We start from the raw sequence: 20,810 nt of genomic DNA on the forward strand, positions 1-20,810 counted from the left end.
AAGGCTGTATTTCGTACCACAGCAATCATTACAAAGTGCTATTCTCCACAGCATCAGTGTGCACAGGAATCACAAAGGAGTAACATTGTTTCTTTGCAGAAAAGCAAAAATGTTTCTCATCAACCAAGATAAATATACTAATCCTATTAATACCTGCCTGTGTACTTAACTTTATGCACAGAGTCAGTGCATATTAAAAAGTTAAGTACATGAACAGTGTTTGAAGGAGCAGGGATGAAATATGTATGCAAATATCATTTTGGTTTGCACTGTACTGTTACGTGAACCTACCTTTTCCTTGATATTTACGGGAGAATTGATTTCTGCCATCTCTCTTCAGGTGAGAATACTGTCTGTGAAAGGACAAAAAACCAAAAAGATTAATTTGGAAGTTTTAATCCCAACCTGTCAAAGCTACACCTATAAAAACTAATTGCACGTGCTTACCTATAAGCATTAGAGAAATATAAGAATAGTTAATGTCCTGCACAGCAGTGCTCAGTCTTGCCAAAAAGCAAAGCTAGTCCAAATTTCATACTTTCCCCAGATTAGTTCTGCAACACATTTTAAAAAATGCCTCATAGTTCTGAATCTGGATAGAAGGGTTATCATGCTTTTCCCAGCCATGTTTCTCTGCTCATTATTACTTGATACCTTTGAGGCTTTAAAGAGGCGTACCTTAGACGAACTCAACAGCTTCTGTTTTCTCATTCACCAGCAACCTCAATTTTTGCCAGAAAATTTGTCTGAAGATCCCATCTTAAAAAGCAGCTAAATGTGCCAGGGGGTTAGGCTGACAAGTCCTGCATGGGGTTTTTTGTTGTTTTTTTTTTTTTTTTTTTTTTTTTTCTTTCTTCCCAGAACCAATTCAGAGGATTTAGCCACACAGCTCCTATTGAAACTAACAGGGTCTGTATAGTTAAATCTCCAAGTCTGCTCTGAAAACAGGCATGTGAATGGAATTTGCATGTGATTAAGAAACCCTGCAATATGCTTTCCAGTTCCATTTATGTGGCTGGGTAAGTGAGAGGCACTGTACCACATGATGAAGAGTTAACACAGGGAAGGGAGTCCAGTTGCCTAATCCTGCTTCCAGCAAAACCATCTGCCTTAGACTTCAGTAAGGAACAGGCTTCATGTCTTCACATTTTAAAATTAAGTTGCACGCACAGAATTACAGCAAAGACTAAGTCAAATGGAATTTGGTCACCAAATTTAACTATTGCACACTGACAAGCAGGTATAGATGTACATAAATGAGAATGAAATTTTAGCTCTTTCCAAGTTTTTAAGTTGAAACACTTCCTCCTTTTCCCCTTTTGAGCCTTTTGTTATGTAGACTGATGTAAGAGTTCCCATAATTCTTTTAAATCTCTTTTAATGCACTTAAACAATTCTCCCTTAACTCCTGCTTTGAAACATAGCAGTTCAGGGGAGTTCAAACTCCAGAAATTAAGTGCTTCTATTACAGTATCCACTGATAGTATTTAAATCTTGATATTAATTTTTGTATGCATCCATTTTCTAATTAAAGAGATGAGATTCAAGGAAGCACATTTTCAAAAATAACGTGACTTTATTTGTAGTAAATGGGGAAGACATGATAGGAAGAAGAAAAGGAAATGAATTTCTGAGTTTGGGTCTGATGAAGAGCAGACACTGAATTATGGAAACCTTCAAAAATAAGGTGCCAGAAGGAAAGAGTAACCCTTCCCATTGCCATTTATTAAAAAAATGCTTGAAATGAGTAAGGTTCCTCCTGACATCTCTATTTTACTATACCATGAACAGATATTCTCTATTAAAACTCACATACCTTCTATCTGTCTTTAGTCAGTGGCTCAACCACTTTGCCAAGACACTGAGCTGAAGTCTCACTATGTCTGATAAGACTTCTTCCTGGCAAATGGGCCCTATGTCACTTTGAATGCCTTACTGTCTGGTGGTATCTCAGATCAGAAGGTTCCCCTCCCTGTCCCTCCTTAAATGAAGGATGAAAGAGCTCAAATTCATTTCTTTGTCAAGCCCACCCAATGTCTAAAAACAGAATTATAAAGTGTCTGGACAGAGCAGGGAGGAAGATCATACAGAATATGAGCTTGGGGCAACTCCATTTCCAATATTTAGTGTGCTCCAACAACTAAAGGAAAGTGTTGAGAAATTATTGTAGTCTGTAGTCCCTATGTAACATTTTTATGTACTTCTTGTCTTTTGCTGTCAGCTATTTCTCACGCCGAATGGGCACAGAACATGAGATATAGGTCAAATTTCCCACACAGACTGGAAAACTTAGCTCCAAAATTACTCTGTAAATCTTCATCTCCCTTACTGCTTTTCAGAAAAGCATGCTTCTCCCTAGTGACATCAAAACCATGCTGGACTGATACTGTTTAATAGATACCTGTATGTTAAGGAATCATTAAGGAATTTGACTAGTTTCCCTTTACATCTACTATCTAGCAGCTTTTGTAATGTTACAGACATGATGGAAGCATACCCTCTTGCATACTGATTTAAATACACTTAATCTGATTCAACACCTTATAACAACATTAAAAAAAATTGGAAAAAACTTCTTGAGGAACCAACACACAGCACAGAAACAAGTGCAACAAGGATTTTAGCTAATCAATGCTTCTGGCCTTAAAAGTCTATTAATCTATAAAACCCAATAAATAATGGGAAAAGATCTTTGTCATCTGAAACCTTCAGGTTCTGCTTTTTCAGCACATATTTACTAATTTTGTACCAAAACTGTACATTTTAAAACTGCATCTTGTATGAAGCAAATGAATCCCAATAATCATACTATGTGAAAGCCCCACACCTCTCAATATGTTGCTTCAAAGTTACTAGCTAAATAATTCTTCAAATTTAAATTCAATTTACTAATTAAACCCTACTACAGTACTTAGCCAAATTTACTCTTTGTAGCAATGCTATGACTCAGTTTAAAACCAGACATAACTTCATACAACACCTTGCCAGATTTGACTTATCTCTTCTCTGCTGTATACTCCAGGTATTACTATGATTATAGTCTTCCACTGATGAATGTAGTGCTGATTCAGCTAGCTTGCAAACTGCAAGCTGTTTCAAGACTTGGCATGCCACACAAAACATACCCTCGGTTTCTCTTTCTCCCCCCCCCCCCCCCCCCCGTTCCTTTTAAGATCAAAAACTAAGAGGACACCAGCTTTTACAAATTGACTCATTCCTCTACACTTCAGACTTCATTAATTTGCGTATTACAGCTGTCAAAATGAAGATGCTAAAACTGAGTTGGAGCTATTTTTCATTCACCTTCTCCAAGGACAGATAAATGAAATAACCTGCATAAAACACTTGCTCATTTATATAACTTAGTCCAGCACTGCTTGTTACATAAAATACAAATGATACATTAAAAGGAAAATGTCAGTATAGCACTAATTTTTAAGAATATCATTTATGGCTATACTTAATAGCTAATCAATTTAATTTTCTCATTGTAGCACAAACTGATTTATTAAATTAACGGGTATTTTTCCTCTGATGATATTTTAATCTCTGTATTGAACAATTACTTCATTTCCAATCCTGTGACAAAAGATTATAGCACATGAATAATTTTATGAACAAAATGATCCCCCTGAAGTGTAGAACCTTTAGCTCCAGGCTTGCATCTAAGTTTGAGCTGCTACATTCTCACCCTGAACTCTTCAGAGAAGCTTCTTTCTGCCTGAGCTGTGGAGTATCTGAACACAGCCCTCAACTGAACCCTAAAGCCCCCTAAAGCCAGGGCAGAACAGTGCTTTGCATGTCACTAACAGCATGCACACAAAAACACATTTGGAGAAAGATCTTTTACAGAAGATTTTCTGCAGTGGCTAAGATTAAATTAACAGAAGCACTAAACTTATAATGCACAAAACATGCTGTATGTGAGAGGTTCTCAGCTTGAATGTCAGCTTACATGCTTTGTCTTTCTCCACATCTCTGGCTTGTATTTGTGGTCCTAAAATGTCACTGCATGTCATACCAACAGGACTTCCATGAACAAGGAATGAAAGAAAAAAATACTACAGAATCGTTATATAAATGGGTCATTAATTTCTGATACAAATTTCCAAACGCATTACCTGGAATAGGAGATCACTCAGTTGCTTGTTACATCCTGACCTCAAATATTGATGGAAGGGTGTTATTTCAATACCTATTACACATGTCCAAATGAGACATTTCACTTGCTTGTCAAATGAAACATTTCAATAGCATTCACAGGAATGCTGCAGAGAAGAGTGGATTAAGTTTGGCAGAGCCTTACTTCTCTCCCCCCTACCAAATGAAGCAATTCATATTACTCTACATAGACTTAAGCTACATGAAAGTGAACCAGTTCAGCTAAGGTGCTGGCGCATGCTCTGTCCTGCCGACCGTACCACAAGCAGCACATCCAGCAGGGCAGACAGTTAGGAACAGCCCTTAACCACTGCAGCAAAATATGCCAGTGCTCATCTGTCACAGCCTTAAGTATGTGGTTGCTCGCCCAGCCTTTACAGAAGTTTCCTTTCTGTCTTCAAGCAGCTCTGAACCCACTGCTGCCGTGTTCAGCTTCCAAGGAACACGTGTCACCTTTCCACTAGTACCACCTTCGGAGGTGTTTGGCTCACAGACACCTTCCAGCTAGACAGTCCTTTGGGTAAAGCTGACAAAACACTCCATTTTATATAACAGTTTGCATGGGTGGGTTTGCCTGCATCTCAAGCATCAGAGAATCAGGAGACTAAGTCTGTGTCCTGCCCCTAACTGCAAAACCTGGCAATTCCCACCTGACACATTTAAATTTCAGACTTAGAAATGGTATCAGAAAAAAGAAGAAACATGCTCCAACAAAATTAAAAATAATTGCCTTGCAAATACACGGGGGGGGGGGGGGGGAAGAGTTTATGAAAGAGTAAACGTTGCCATAAAGATACAGTTTGTGAAAATACTGGGGCAGTAAACTCTATCTGAGTGGAGGAGATTGTGTGTGACACCTGTTCCACCATTTCTAACATGTGAAAATACAACTTATCTTTGGCAATGGGGAACAGAAAATTCCTCACAGAACAGCACAGAATAATCGAGTGTTGGAAGGATTTTCCACCTGTAGGTTTATGTATGAATAGTCTCCTACATCCCCCAAATGACATTTCCTCATCTGCCCAATGCAACTGTTTCCTTTTATAATGCTCCCCCCCATTCCAGCACAACACGAATCCCAGGTCTGACTTGAGCCCTGACAATGCTCCTCTAATCCCTATCTGCTTCTGCAGTCATCTGCTGCACCCTGTGCTAACCCGGTCCTTCCTTTCACTGTGATAATTTCTTTCAAATGTCCCATGACCGACCTTTTCGAAGTTTCACACAGCACCCCCAAAAAACCCTCTGCCAGGTTCTTTTGCACTGCCCTCCTCTTTCCTTTTACAGGTCAGACAAGCCCATGACCGGACACTCTGGGAGACAGCACAGCCATACAAGGCAGGAGATAAACAGATACATAGCCCCACCACCGGTACACTTGTTGTCAGCCCTGCTAAGCAAGAGTACACACACTCAGTCACTGAGTAAGCTTTCACTGTTAACAGAGCAGCTGGAGTTTACAGTTTTGTCAAATATGTTCATAAAGTAGAGCAATGCTGGAATGTGGATTTTTTATTTTTAATTAAGGATCATTTACTCATTTCCAAATAGTTCAGTCAAAATCCCCCAGCTCCAAAAAGGTAGCATGCAAGGTAAGGGTGGAACAAAGCAATCGCAATTTTAGAGTCAACTTCAAAAAATAAGATGTAAATGCTAAGTATCTAATGAGATTGTAGCAGCCTGCACTATGCTTTAATCTTCTGCACTCCTACTTCCTCTACAGAACATCTCATTTTTAAATAGGATTCCTATCTACCCATATGTATTATATTACACTGTCTTGCCTGCAGACTTCCACATGCTCTAGGTAAAGAAAAAACCAGCAGAATCAGAGACACATGGCCTCCATACCTCATTTGACTTTGACTTTCATTATAAAGAGATGCTACCAGAGAACTGCAGATGAAGGCTGTGATGAACACACCTTTTCTGATGCACTTTTAAGTTAACATTATTGTATCAGAAAAACTGACAAAACTCAAAGAGCGTGATTCCAAAATTCAGGTATTTCAGAAAGAAATTCTTCTGGTCTTCACTCAGATTTTATTTAAGTAGCAGAAGAAAAAACCACCTCATTACATCAAAGACCAAACATTAGTGTGCATATGATTGTTAGTTACAAAAATTAGTGTCCTTAGTTGTACACAAAGCCCTGTCAGTGTGGTTGCAAAACTACTAGAGATAGCATGAGATTTAGATGCTTGTTTTCACTGTCTTGAGATTAGCAACAGGTATGATTTTCTATTTGCTGTAGCCTAGCGTCTAAAGATAAATAATTAAAAAATAAATGCATAAACATAACCAGTGTCAAGCGTATCTAGGGCATATTAAGCAAGTGTCCTCCCAGCTGTCCTTTTAGCCTTCTGTGTCATTATAAATGAACACACTTAGTAAAAACAATGTAAAGTGTAATTAATACAGAACTGCTATTTTTCCAGTACTGCTTTATGCCCTTCTAAAGATTGTATCCAGAAAGGGTATACGCCATGATTTTGTATTTCCTGGTTTTCAGAAGTTTGAGATTAGGCACTTCAGGCTGGTTAAGTGCCTCTGGGTAAATCTGATTATATTTGAGGCCTTTAGTATCCTTTTCTTTAAATTCATGCATAAACATATGTGCAAGAGTACACACGCATTCCAGAACATTCTCCATGTGCAGAGCCCAGGCCCGCTGTGGTCCCCTGGTCATGCTTGTCTCAGTCATAGAATGCAGCTGTTGCCTCTGCGTTCTCCCTTCTGCTCAACTAATGCAGTCTGATTCCCTGATGGTCGCCACACTCTGCCCGAAACCTACTGGCTGCAGAGCAGGAAACAGGATGCAGGAAATAAAACGTCTCACTGATTCCACATGCAGGTCTGGATTCCTACAGAAAAGAGGCTGATGCTCCCCCATTGTGATTTCTGAAATGATTGACATAATTGAGAAACAAGCAGATGTCTCCAAAATCTACAGCCTTGCAAGACTGCTTGCTTGAAAACAGGTAGTAAGGCATAAAAGTTTGGAAAATAATGCAGTGGCACATCAGGAACTCAGTTATGTTATTTAACACTATAAAATCCACACCTGAGAGACCATGGACCTATCTGCTATAGAGAGAAAAGGGACAGAATTGAGTGGGATATGAGAGGAAGGACAGTCCTTAACACCTGGGTCAGCATCTTTTGAAGCCTGTCTCCTATCCTTAGATTTCTGCCAAGGGCAGGAATGGTTCTAAACAGGTATCACAGTAACACTGTGATGTTCAACCAGTGTCACAACAGAACAGTTAGGCACCAGTAAGCCCTGTACCTCATTCTGATATACCACATTGCTCTTTGGTCTTGTGCTCTCCTCTTCCTAAGCACTGATGATGCTATTAATATAACCCAGGGAGAGCCTGTGCTTGTCTTCTCCTGTCAGCCAGCTCACTTCCCTCTCCCAGCCCCAGTGTGTGAGCAAAGCCAGACCCCTACATATGGGGGCTCCACAGGCATCTGTGCTTTCATGCTGGAAAGAGCATGTTGTGGTGTGTGATGGATCCTCAGACCCTCCATGCACGTGCTGCTGCAGCCCCCACTGTAAGAGACTCCTGCAGAGGAATGTTCCAGCCCTTAGGAACATTCCAGTTAGAGAGACAGTCAGAAGAAAGATACCTGACTGGCATCTTCCCCAAACTCCATGAATATTTTATCCAAACAGTTTACAAGTATTCTGCAATATGATCATATCTTTCAATATGGACATCACAAAAGATTCTGGCTGTATTTCCTATCTTTGGTACACAGACAACACCACACCCTTGTTATTACAGCAAAGGCTGCCTGTAAACCTTGCTGTACAGTCTTTGAATGCTGGGTCTGTTTTATCCAAGCTAAGCTCTTTACGCAAGTTTCAGTGGGGCTTCCCCAAAGGATGAGCGAGCGTCAGTGTACTAGCTAATGTTCCTAGAATGGTTTGTGTCAGAAGGGACCTTAAAGACCATCCAGTTCCAACCCCCCTGCCATGGGCAGGGACACCTTCCACTAGACCAGGTTGCTCAAAGCCCCGTCCAACCTGGCCTTGAACACTGCCAGGGAGGGGGCAGCCACAGCTTCTCTGGGCAACCTGTTCCGGTGCCTCACCACCCTCACAGGAAAGAATTTCTTCCTTATATCTACATCTATATCTACTCTCTTGCAGTTTAAAACTGTTACCCCTCATCCTATCCCTACACCCCCTGATGCAGAGTCCCTCCCCAGCTTTCCTGTAGCCCCTTTAAGTGCTGGAAGGCCTCTGTAAGGTCTCCCTAGAGTCTTCTCTTCTCCGGGCTGAACAACCCCAACTCTCTCAGCCTGTCCTCACAGGGGAGGTGGCTCCAGCCCCCTGATCACCTTTGTGGCTTCCTCTGGACCCACTCGAGCAGGTCCATGTCCTTCTGGTGTTGGGTGCCCCAGAGCTGGACACAGCACTGCAAGTGGGGTCTCACAAGAGTGTAGTAGAGGGGAGGAATCCCTTCCCTTGACCTCCTGCCACACTTCTCTTGATGCAGCCCAGGACACGGTTGGCTTTCTGGGCTGTGAGTGCACATTGCTGGCTCACAGTCAATTTTCCATCCACCAACACCCCCAAGTCCTTCTCCACAGGGCTGCTCTCAATGTTCATTTGTGCAAAGTGACTGATGCCACGTGACAGGCACCACCAGAGTTACCATCTGAGATGTTTAAATATAAGAATCTGCTACCTTTGTAGAATATACATACCTTGGGCTGAGAAGGATCCAACACAATTGCATATATTTTGGTCATTAACACTATCCTGCATCTGAGCAATGGAGATAAATTTAAAAAAAAACCCCTATGAAAGTATACATTTTGGTACCTTCTGAATATGCTTTACAAATATTGCTCAAGCTTAAATACACTGTTAAGTGGCATTACATTGCAGTGAAATAAATCAAAGTGATTCTCATAGCCTCTGGCTCACAAGGCAGAAAATGCAGGCAAACAGTCGAACCTAGACAGCTGCAAAATATATGCCCACATTTGCAATAATGATAAAAAAAAGTAAGTGGTAACATTTTGCTGATATTTTCTTGCACTTCTGAGCAATTCCTTCTGGAATTTTAGCCTAATGTGCTCAAGAATACCAAACATTAGAAATTACTTTTCTTTTTATTAATGTTTCGGGCTGAATTCTAAAGCTATCTCTGCTACCTCCTTGCATTTTGCCACGGCAAAATGCGGTCCCTGCTCTTACCATATTTGTAATGAAACAGCTTAGAACTGCCATATGAGACACCTGAATCACAACACTGACAAAAGGCCAGCTCTGCATTAATTACAGCAAACTACTGCAATGGAGAATCAGGCCACAGAAGGGCACACATGCAAGTCCTGTGTAGATCAATGTATCCATGCTGCAACATGCGGGTACCAGTATAAAGTAGATATTCTGTAACTGCTGATAAATAGGCAGGCATGTACACATACCCAGAAATGCTACTTACGCTACATTTCTGTGAGAATCCATGAGCCAAGGTATATAAGGTATTCATTAATTTTTTTATATTTTATATATATTCATATACATTCATTTTTTACTGTCTGCTTAAGAGTCATCACAGCATCACTAAGTTTCACTAGAAAACACATTAACTTCCCCTGTCCAGCAACCCTCTTATTGGAATAAAGATGTTTTTCTTCTAATGATACACACATCTACTCCACAGCAATACACAGGTATTCTTACACCAGCAGTCACCTTCTGTACTTAACACAGTTAGTAAATAACTATTTGCTTCCATGTTATATGAATGCTATTCCTTCCTTTGATGTCCACTTGGCTTCCATCCACAAAAAGATCTTTGATTCATTACCTCACATTCTGCACCTGTGCATTAAAAAATGCACACAATACAAATATCCAGACTAATTTTGTGTGGCCCTATTATGATCCATTTACTGAGTCCAGAGCATGGCAGTCAACGACTCTAGGGTGGCAGTGAGCTTAGGATCCCCAACCTCTTTGCATGATGGGAAAGCGATTAAAAGTCCAGAGACCTGTGAAGTTCTCATTACTGTTCTCTCTCTCATCTCTGTTGTTTGACAAACTTCCATTAAATTGCATTTAAATTCAATCATTGTAATTCTAATGATATAATGAATTAAAACCAAAAGATTATGTCATGCTGTTGGCAAAGACATAAACCGACAAGGCAGATCAATCTCCCACCCTCCAGCTTTGTTCTGAACAGATAGTAAGGATGAAGAAGTCTTCAAACTTTATGAGGTCATGAAATATCCTTGTATAGAAAAGCTAATCAAGTCTGTGCTAAATGCTGGATACCAAAAAACTTAGTTAACTTGGAGTGTTCTAAGAACACATTCTAGTCAGCTCAGTAGTAGTTCAGTGGGTGGAAACTACAAATATAGTAAAATGCTTTATGAAATAATCATACTTTAAGTAAAATAAATTTGAAAATAAATAAGTACAATTATTTAAAGAAATAAATAGCATTCTGAACACTGAAAAACATCCCCAAAACACAAATAACAGTACATTTCTTAAACAAAACCTGGGAATTCAGATTCAAAAAAACATTGAATTTCTGGAAGGGAGTCTTGTTGCACCGTACCAGGCCTTTCCATGAAAAGGTATTTACATGATATAAGAGCTGTTTCCTAGCAAACAGTCAAGTGACTTAGGCACAACCTCCAAAAATTCTTCCCACCCTCTTTACCATACTGATTAGTAGCCAAACATTTCTTCTCAAGCCAGACCCTCTCTAAAGCTGCATGACTGTTGCCATTTGAGGCAGGAAGCCAGTAACCTGAAGCCAACAGTCTCTCACCTCCATTGGTATACATGTGTTTGAACTCCCTGTCCATTTGGTTTTGTGTCCTTGCTGAGGTACATGATTTGATTCAACCTGAACAACTATCAAGTACCTTGGTGAAAGGATGCGAGTGGTCAAATGCACATTTAGTTCAAAACTGAGGTGACAGTGCTTTCCATTGCTCTTCTTTTTGACCCATAAAATTTATACTACCCTTTTACCTAAGAAGGAAACACTCACCAATGGCCCTGAAATTCTACTCCACATCAAGAAGCTATACCGAACTACAAAAAAATGCTAAGATGCTGAAATATGGTAAGCCAGGAAGTTTCCCTACAATTTTTTGTTTCAGAGTAGGAAATTACCAGCTCATTAAAATCAGAACTTCTGAAAGAATGAGGAGTCCTGTCCTACAAATCTATAGAATAAATGCTTATTTTAAAAAAATGAAACAGCTCAAATGGAAGAGACCGAAAAAACTCATACCAGCAGACCAGTGACAAGACCAGCCTACAGATACTGAAGTGCCTGTTCCAAACCAGCCTCCTGCTACACTAGAAGTGTGCTTTAGCCCCATGGCCATTCTTCAGAAGAGAAGGTGAATTTCTCTATTTCTCGTCTTCCTCTCAAACCCATCTATTAGCTTTGTAGAACCAGTTAAGAGCCAGCAAGGGCATTTCCCCACTCCAGACGTCCAAAGGCAAGAATACCAGCACCACTCCATCACTATCACAACTGCCAGTGGCTGCTCAGTGGCAACTTGCTTGTCTCCCGATGTTCTCCACCTTAGGGACTGCACCCAGGGGCTCTATACCCTCCTCACTCTGCAACAGAACAACTGCTGAGAGCCTAGAGCCTATGTTCTGCTGGCTGGGATCACAGAGGAGAATCTCTCTGTGAGATCACAGAGCATCACTGATTCAGCATAAACTGAAGATGTCCAAAATTCCCGGGTTTACTACATTTATCTCACTTGTAGAGCTAAGCCCAATTTAGAATAGCTGGATTCAGCTGCATGCCCAGTAAAATGGTCCTCACTGATATGCAGAAGGGAGGGATGGGGGATCTGGAAAGAAAATTTCAGACTGAGAAAACCCACTTTCCACAGCAATGCTTGCCAAAATAAACATTAGCATCTTGCTCTTCCTCAAGCGCCTGAAGGAATCTTGCCAAACATCTTGATAGAGCAGTGAAATAGTAAAATATGATCTACACAAACTCTACATTTGCATGAACCCCCTGCAAAACAAACAAAAAAAACCCCCAAAAACTTCCAGTTTTTACAAACTAGGTATTATCTTCCAAGTCATTCTTTGCCAGGGGCTTGAGTCATTAAAAGTCATTTACACTGGCTGCTATTTCAACTCAGAATGGCATGCCAAGAGACAGTGTCAGTTAATTTGCTTCTGTGGTTGCCCAAATGTGGACTGCTAGAAGAGTATGGCATGGGAAAGCTAACAGCAAAGTATGTAATGTAGTAGTATACCCTGACTCAATCACAGTGGTTTCTCTAAACAGTAAGAACAGAGAAAAAAAAAAAAAAAGAACATCAGGAAGTGTTCAAATTCACATTTGTTTTAGATGTTAAGAAATAAATTATCACAAGGAATCAAACCTCTACCAGCAGACAGGTACAGTGTAATTGTTACAGTAAATTTTCATAATCTTGGAATAAATCTCAAGTTCAAAGAAAGTCCTGGAACTATTCACATTTCAGCCTTCTTTCTATTAAGTGTTCTAAGCCCACACCACCTTTCTCACTTAGATGTCTCTGAAGGGCCAGTTTACCATTGCTATACATGCAGGGCTGACTCTTGGCAAATACAGGTTGGAGCAACTCCTTTGAACTCAAGGACCTACATGGACTTGAACCAGCTGCTTGCTGGTCCCACAGGACAGGACAGCAGAGCCCCTCCCTGGCTGCAGACATAGAGACGGAGCCTCTAGGCAGTGGCATTTTGAACACAGCAGCCAGAGCTGCCCTGGCCAAGCACACAGGGAAACACTACACTCATGATGACGCATTGGCAAGTTTATGGTGAGCTTGGGGAAGGGAAGAACTTTACAAGAGCTCTGAAAGAGCTCCCTGAAGTAAAGTGCTTTTGATGAAAACTGATAAAGCCAGATACTCAACTAGAGGCAAGACAGACCTAAAGAAGCCTTAATGCAGCTAGGCCTCGGGTGAATAATGTATGTTCAAAGCATATGTAAGCATACTTTATGAGTCGGCGAGGTTATGCATATGCTTGAAGGCAAGTACTTGATTTAAGTGTGCCAGAGCAGTCTGAACCTTCCAAAACTGAACACTAAAATTAAATGCAGCCTTTCATTTTTTAAGACCAAGTCACCCCATAGGTCCTCTGAGGAAGATGCAAGTTTCTCCCTGAAGAGTATTTTAAAATAATATATATATATGTACACACACAAAATATATGTACATAAAAACTCTAAAAAAATACTTACAAGTTCAGTTCCTCTATTAAAATGACCTTATGTATACCCATGATAAACAGACACAAGCCCAGCAGTATTCCCATGTTAACAGTACCCATAGAGTCACACACTACACTGGAAGCAATACCAACTGACATTTTGGTATTCCCAGATTTACAACAAATGCTAGCCTTCCTCTTCTCTCCCACCTTCATACCCCCAAGGAAAACATTGATTTTCTATGTTAACAAAGGTATTTCTGGAAACAACAACAAAAGCATATAAATAAGTTAAGCTATAATTACTTATTGCTCATACAGTCCTTCAACCTAATTGCTATTACATATTAAAATAAGTGCCTATTACAGTATTTATTTGACTTCGAACTGCACTTTTTAGAGAAAAAAACCCAAGAAACCAATTATTTTCAGCTGAAACCCACACTACCCAGGTATGTCAAAATTAATTTTAAAAGTACAGTCAACCAATGCAGACTGTGTACTGCCAAAAGTATACAAAGGCACCTTAACCAGTCTTGCCTCTCACACCCACACCAATAATCAGGCGACAGCACCAGAAAACTTTTCTGCTTCTGAAGGTCAATAGCATATGAAGCATTGCCTGACATGTATAAACCCAGGCCCTTGTTTACCCAGGCACATAAGGCACCTTTAAAAAAAATTACAGATTTCTTAACTTGGCAAGGGCAATCCTGATAAAGCAAGCTGTTTGACTAGCCACAGAAATGAACAAAACATGTGAACAGTAAATGGTGTAATTTTATCAACAGAATAAAAAGAAGGTATTTTGTTCATCTGTTGACAAACATTTTATAGAAAATAAATGTATGTTTTATTTTGAAGGTACTTTTTCTCAAAGGCAGGTAAGATCAGTTATAGTATGTATGTATAGCACATACATACTCTAGAGCATTTCTCAGCTCATCTGTTTTTGCCCATTCACTGGAGGCCATCTTTGAAATGCCACAATCTGTGAATTGATAAAATCTGTGGCACATTAGACAGGCCTTTACTTTGCATCTGTCCAGAATTTCTGCAAAGGAATATTTAATGTAGCTTTGTAGGACAAAGTCACATACTATTTGCTCCACGGAATCTAGCGTTCAAAAGCATCAAATTAATCTCTCATTTGCCGTTACCAGCAATGCCCTATGTGTTGAAACTGTCAGGATGCCATACTCACTGTTGTTGGGCAAACGTGGATACCAGCATGTTTCAGGTAAGTGCACAAAAAAGCATGTTTTGTATGGGAACTTCAAAATTGTCCTAACTACTAAATCTCTCTCCCCACTGCTGTTAATTAGCAACATTACAATAGCACTTACAAGCTGCTATATATTGCAGGTAGGCACTGTCAAAGCAATGGTGCCAGTTAACAGTTACCACACTAAGCAAACCAAATTCTCAGTATCTCAACTTGGTCTAACCATCTTGCAAGCAGTAAGAACTGGCAGACAATAAACTGGGCTGGCTAGGAATTTTCCAATCAAACAGGGGTTTTGTTGGGGTGGGTGGAATTACTTCATCATAACTGAAACATTTTAAAAACTTCTGCTGAACAAGCCTTCTCCAAAAAACGAAACAAATTCCCTACAAGCCAGTTATCCTTCCCCAGAGCGCCCAAATCACAGCAAAATTTGGGATAAGTGAAGTTCAACTAATCAAAGCAGGAAGTTACTGCAGCTTGCACCATCACAGAAGAGCTGACTACAGAGTTTATTGTCAAGTAAGGCCCTGTATCAGTCATGCCTTTGCTTCACTCTTCTAGAGCCACCCCAAGTAAAGGCAAAAGTGATTCTTGAAGAGATAGTATTTTTTTCAGTGTCTGACTATATTTTCGTGAAGCCACGCACAAAGTTATCATCTTCATTCACAAAGAGCAGTTCTGGCAGTCACTCGTACAGATTTCTTACTGTAGACAAAACCATGCAGTCAGAACTGCCACAAATTCACATCTCCAATTTAGCCACATACCAAAATGTGCAAGGCTGGCTCTGGAGGCAGCAGAAGTGAGCTGTGACTAGATTCTGTGGTTAACAGAGCTCTATCGCTGGCATCCACAGAACCAAGGATTTTGGCTGAAGAGAGGTGGCTTTATAGTTGCTCAATATTTGGACTCTCTTCTCCAACAATGAAGAAAAAAAAAGATCCATGTACAAGAACCAATTTACACAGGATGAGGTTCAGCTCCACTGGCTGTCTTCCTTAAATATGCAGAGTTCCCAGTAATATTGACACAGGTAGAGCTGTTCCAAGAGCTGAACTTTATCCATCATTATTTTTCCAGGGGTTCTACTCATTAACTGGGACCAGACAGTCTAGCCACCTTGCTCACAATCAGAGTGTAGCAAACAGTTTAAAAAGACCCAAAGCATTCCCTGTCCGAACTGTGCAGTTGGAGGAAAAAATACAAGAACTCTTTCACCACTTTATTCCCATACACCCCCTGCTTTTGGACAGGGCACAAATTACTGCCCTGGTCCTCCATTCTAGCAGAACACACACCCATTCTACTGCCCTCAGAGAAGGTGTTTGCTCCTCTGCTGCTGGGGATAAAGATACCCACAATTCTTCCAACCTACTTCTATGGAGTGCATGCTCCACAGAAAGAACAAAAATGCAAGCTATCACTGGTGAAGAAAAACTACTTGCTCTGATCATGGTTACAGCATGAACCATTTCAGAACATACTGGAGTGGGGCAATTCTGTCCTGCCTTTACTGTAGGCTGCCTTTTTACGAATATGTTCACTCTTCCCCATGATTCAAGGAAACCTTCATTCAAATCAGTGCTTCAGTATTGAAAAGCCATGAGAAACTGCGTAACACCTTTTATGAACACAATGAAGTTTCAGCTTCACTGTGCTTACTGTGTGATAAAACAAATCCCATAATGTCATACTTCTCCTGGAATTGGATAGCATCAACTGACAAATCCAGTAAGAGATTTGAAGATGGCCATCTCGAACTCTTACATTCAGACACTGCTGTACATTCGCCAAAGCCTCTGTGATGCTTTTCATCACCAGGAGCAAATGCTCATCAGTATTAACAGAAGTGGAATAAAGAACAGCCAGCAGTAACAACAGAGCAGTCCAAACATCCTAAAGAATCTCTTCAAGAACTCAAGAATCTCCTTTAACCTTGATGATTTCATCAGAAAATTCTGTGAAAGCTCAACCTGCTTTCAGTTTCAGACTTTGATATTGATCAAAGTGATCAGTGAAATCCAATCTGAATTATTTCTCGAGCTTTTTGCATCACACAGCTGCCAGTTATTTTTCATTTGACAGCAGCACACATGATCAAAAACAAAGTGTTGTGTAGGGAAGGACAGGGGCACTGACAGTGAAGTAATTCACCAAAATTTGTTTTTCAGAAGTGAACTAAGATTTCATTCCTATTTCAGATCTTTTTATTTTTTCAATTTCCTAGGATAATCATATAATTCCAATTCTTAATGTTTAAATTTGAAAGCATTTTATCCGTCCAGTCTCATGATAAATGCAGACAATTCCATCTCAGAAGACTTGTAGAGTTGATTATTTTAAGGCACAAAATTACGTATTTATACAGACAGTAACAAGATGCATCTACAAGTAATTACAGAACTATGCATTTCTGAGATAATTCACCCAGCATGACCATCAGACCTTTCTTCAGAATTGCTCTTGTAGGACAGCAGGACAGAGTCAGCTTGAACATGCAGCCCCTATTCAGAAAAGCACTTAAGTCCTACTAAATTCCACGAAACTTAAAACAAACATTTTGAGACATTTTCAGAGAAAAATGAACTTCAGCACATACTTGGGGTCTTTTTGAACTGTTTCAGAAGTGCCCATGACACTAATGAAAGTGTCATATCTGCGCATGCAAGAAAACATTTTTAATCAAGAAAATTCTATTCTTAAGATCTTACAAGAGGATTTTGTTCATCTGATTTTTTTTTAGTACTACATTAAAAAGAAAGCATACTGAGTCTGGTTGGGATAGAGTTAACCTTCTAGCAGCTCATATGGTGCCCTGTTTTGGATCTGTGGCTACAACAGTGCTGATAACACACCAGTTTTGGTTACTGCTGAGCTGAGCTTGCACAGTGTCAAGGCCTTCTTTGCTTCCCACTACACCCCCACAGCCAGTAGGCTGCAGGTGGGCAAGCAGCAAGCAGCTGGGAGGGGACACAGCTGGGACAGCTGACCCACACTGGCCAGAGGGATACTCCATACCATGTATCCTCATACTCAGCTATAAAATCTGAGGTAGAACAAGAGGGGTTTTTTTGCTTCCAAGGTGGCCATTGCTTGGAGACTGGCTGGACATTGGTCTGTCTGTGGGAGGAGGTATGCCATCTCCTTTGCTTCACTTCCCCCCCCCCCCCCCCCCCTTTTTCTTCACCAATTAAACTGTTTTTATCTTGACTCAGAGTTCTCTTGATTTTGTTCTTCCTATTTTCTCCCCCTGCACCACTGTGGATACCTGGTGAGGGGAATGAGCAAGCAGCTATGTGGGGGCCTGGCTGCTGGCCAGGGTAAATCCACTACAGAGTCATACAGAAAACCCATTCCAGATTGGTGTACTATTCTCAGATTCCAATGTAGAACTTGCCCCAATATTCAGTGTCTACAGTATTCTATTATTTCTGTAGATATCTGTATGGCACTTTACATCCAAATATCTGAGCAGAGTATAATCTTCAGCACAACTCTGCAGTCTGGGGAAGCATTTATTATCATTTTACTGATGGGTAGAGAGGCAGAGAGAGACTATAGGAAAAGATTTTCAGAGCTGATTAAAAATTTTGTCCTAATTTCCAGGAATAATATTTACACACAGCAGCTATTTTTTAATATCAACCTGAAGCCCTTTACAAGTCTGAGGCCTTTACTGACCTCCCTACTACTGCCCTTCAAAGTACATGATCTGGTTCACAAATTCGGACCTTCACCAACAAGCCAGCAATAATACCCTTATTTTCAGAGCCACAAGACATTATTCTGATGTGGAAGACCAAGTACAGCTGAAAAACTACCATCTTTTCACTGAAATCATTGAATACTAACACTGCTGTTCTGAGAGATTCCAGTGCTGTGTAATATTGCTGACAAGGGTGGAGATACTTCCAAGGTATCTTGCTCTCTAGGCAGGCCATCTGTTTCTGACAGCTCGAGGTCTGGTCAGGAACTGACCCGATGATTCACTTAATTGTAGTAAATAGAGCTCATAGCCAGACAAGTAGTATTTCATCATGTACTTGGCGACACTTGGGATCAACAGATGTGTAAGAACTACTTAGGGCATCCATATCTTTTTTTCTTCTTTCCTTCAAGGAAGTCACATAGCTCACCATTACTGTGTTTAGTGTGCTAAACTATTAACTAACAGATTGATTCTATTCAGCCACTCCCTGTAAGCCTTCTACCACTAAAAGCTTTGGAATTTTGCCATGTAGCAGACATGTAAAAAAAAGTTTCAAGCAAAAAGGAAATCTTTAAGAAACAGTGTAACTGCCCTCCACCAAAAAAAGAGGGTGCGTGCAATGAATAACGTGCAAATGAGTTCTCCTTCTGTCTATTTAATAAAATGTCTGAGCATTTCACAAACCTCAATACATAATCAATTTGTCATCCTGACACCCATGCTCAAGTGCAGGAGTATTGTTATCTCATTTTACAGATTTAAAATTGAGGCATTAAGTGACTCACTGAAGATTTCTCAGGAAGCTATTCACAGGAAACACAATCCAGATGTCCTAAGCTGCAAGTGAACTGGAGAACCTTAAAGACATTTGAAAAAACGGTCATCCCCATTAGAATTACACATAATGACAAGGTCTTCAGCCCACTTGTTAGACTCAGGTTTGGAACAGGCTGAGCTTATGCTTTAGTAACATGCTGGACAGAGAGAAACTGCCTACTTTCAGACACAACAGCAAAAGGAGTTACTTGATATGGTTAAACAAATATTTTCTTCAAACAAGTGACAAAAACCATTAGGTTCAGACCACCTCTGAACTGAGGCAACGGCAGAGAACCCATTTCTGAGTTTTGTAGTCTATAGGTTTATTTTTTATTTTATTTTTTTATCATGATGAAGCTGCCCTTTCCCACCATCCTCTGAACATCACCTTGGACTATACTTAGTGTGAGATGATTTCAGAATCAGTTCAGCAGAACTTTCAGTTGCAAACCATGATACATCTTCACAGCAGTTCAAACAATTAAAAAAAGGATGAGGAGCAGCAGTAGGACAATATAGTATGAGCTGATCAACTTAATGTCATAGAGAACGAAGATAAAGGAAAGAAATGTATCTGGAGTGGTGAAAGATAGATTATGCAGACAAAACAGGAACCAAAGAAGCTTCCAAGATGTTCAAATAGGCTGCACTGCCCTGGTGACAGAAATCCCAAAGTTGCTGGCTTCTTGTTGCCGCACTGACAGACCTATAAATAAAATACCTTCTGATTTGTTATCCATCACACACATTCACAATGTGAAAGAGGACACACTTACCCACTAATCTCTGTCTTTATAAGAAGTCAAAGCTACATAGCAAGAAATTTAGAAAGCACCATTCTACTAATTCTTGACTTTGTCTTTTTTTTTTTTTCCTTCCCTGTGACCACCGTGGCAGGTGGCACTATGACCAGCTTTAGCAAGATAGCTCAAGAAACCTGATTAACTCAGTTGCAAAATATAGGTTGAAAGTGTGACTCACAAGTTTCTGAACTTACCCAGCCACGTGCTAGTCACAATGATTAGCAATGATAGATATAAAAGGTATCTTACCACTGTGAATGACTCCAGTTTCCGTTCTTATTCTTCTACCTTCTCCAATAGAAGTTCTCCTGCAAAAAACAGCTGGAAGTTAAAGAGAAAGTAATTAGTTAATTTACTCTTGATATACTTTACTGCTCTCTCCTTACAGGAGACTTCTGTGAAAAAACATCCCTCACCCCCTTACTGCTCTGGTCAACACGTGGGGGTGCCGACAGATGCCCTTACCAATTTTCACAAGGCGTATCTTCATTGCTTAGGCAATTTCGTAAGGCTTGTTGTTAGTCCCATTCCTGACCACACACAATTCTCCCAGCTAAAGCAAACCTGTTTTTAAAACTAACACGTGTTTTAAACTCAAACTAGCCAGCACATTGGGATGCACAGAAAGATAAACCTAAGTGATGCAAACTGTTCTATCCATTAATGCAAGAGGGCTGTAGGTGCAAGTTACAATAACTCACCAGTTACTAATCAAATCCCTCTGAGCAACACTAGTGCAGTTTCAGTGTGGTCATTCTCCAGTAAGCAAAATTATTATCTCAAGAATACTAACTCAGCTGAAACAAAAGGAAGCCCAAGGAGTGACACCAGTACTTTGCCCACAGTACAAGGCCTTGTCAA

General features: G+C 40.2%; 1 protein-coding gene across 3 annotated transcripts in view; it reads right to left on the reverse strand.

Moving 5' to 3' along the window:
• The window catches only part of SPATS2L (spermatogenesis associated serine rich 2 like), a 155,111-nt gene that overhangs the window by 45,095 nt on the left and 89,206 nt on the right, over positions 1–20,810 (reverse strand). For all 3 annotated transcript variants that reach the window (XM_074829521.1, XM_074829522.1, XM_074829523.1), the window contains 2 exons: positions 20,199–20,270; positions 292–353 (listed from right to left, as the gene is read on the reverse strand). In XM_074829521.1, the coding sequence (XP_074685622.1) occupies positions 292–330 (39 nt within the window). In that variant the 5' untranslated portion in view covers positions 331–353; positions 20,199–20,270. The remainder of the gene's footprint in view (positions 1–291; positions 354–20,198; positions 20,271–20,810) is intronic.

The sequence above is a fragment of the Strix aluco genome, chromosome 6 (assembly GCF_031877795.1).
Source record: "Strix aluco isolate bStrAlu1 chromosome 6, bStrAlu1.hap1, whole genome shotgun sequence".
Lineage (NCBI taxonomy): Eukaryota > Metazoa > Chordata > Aves > Strigiformes > Strigidae > Strix > Strix aluco.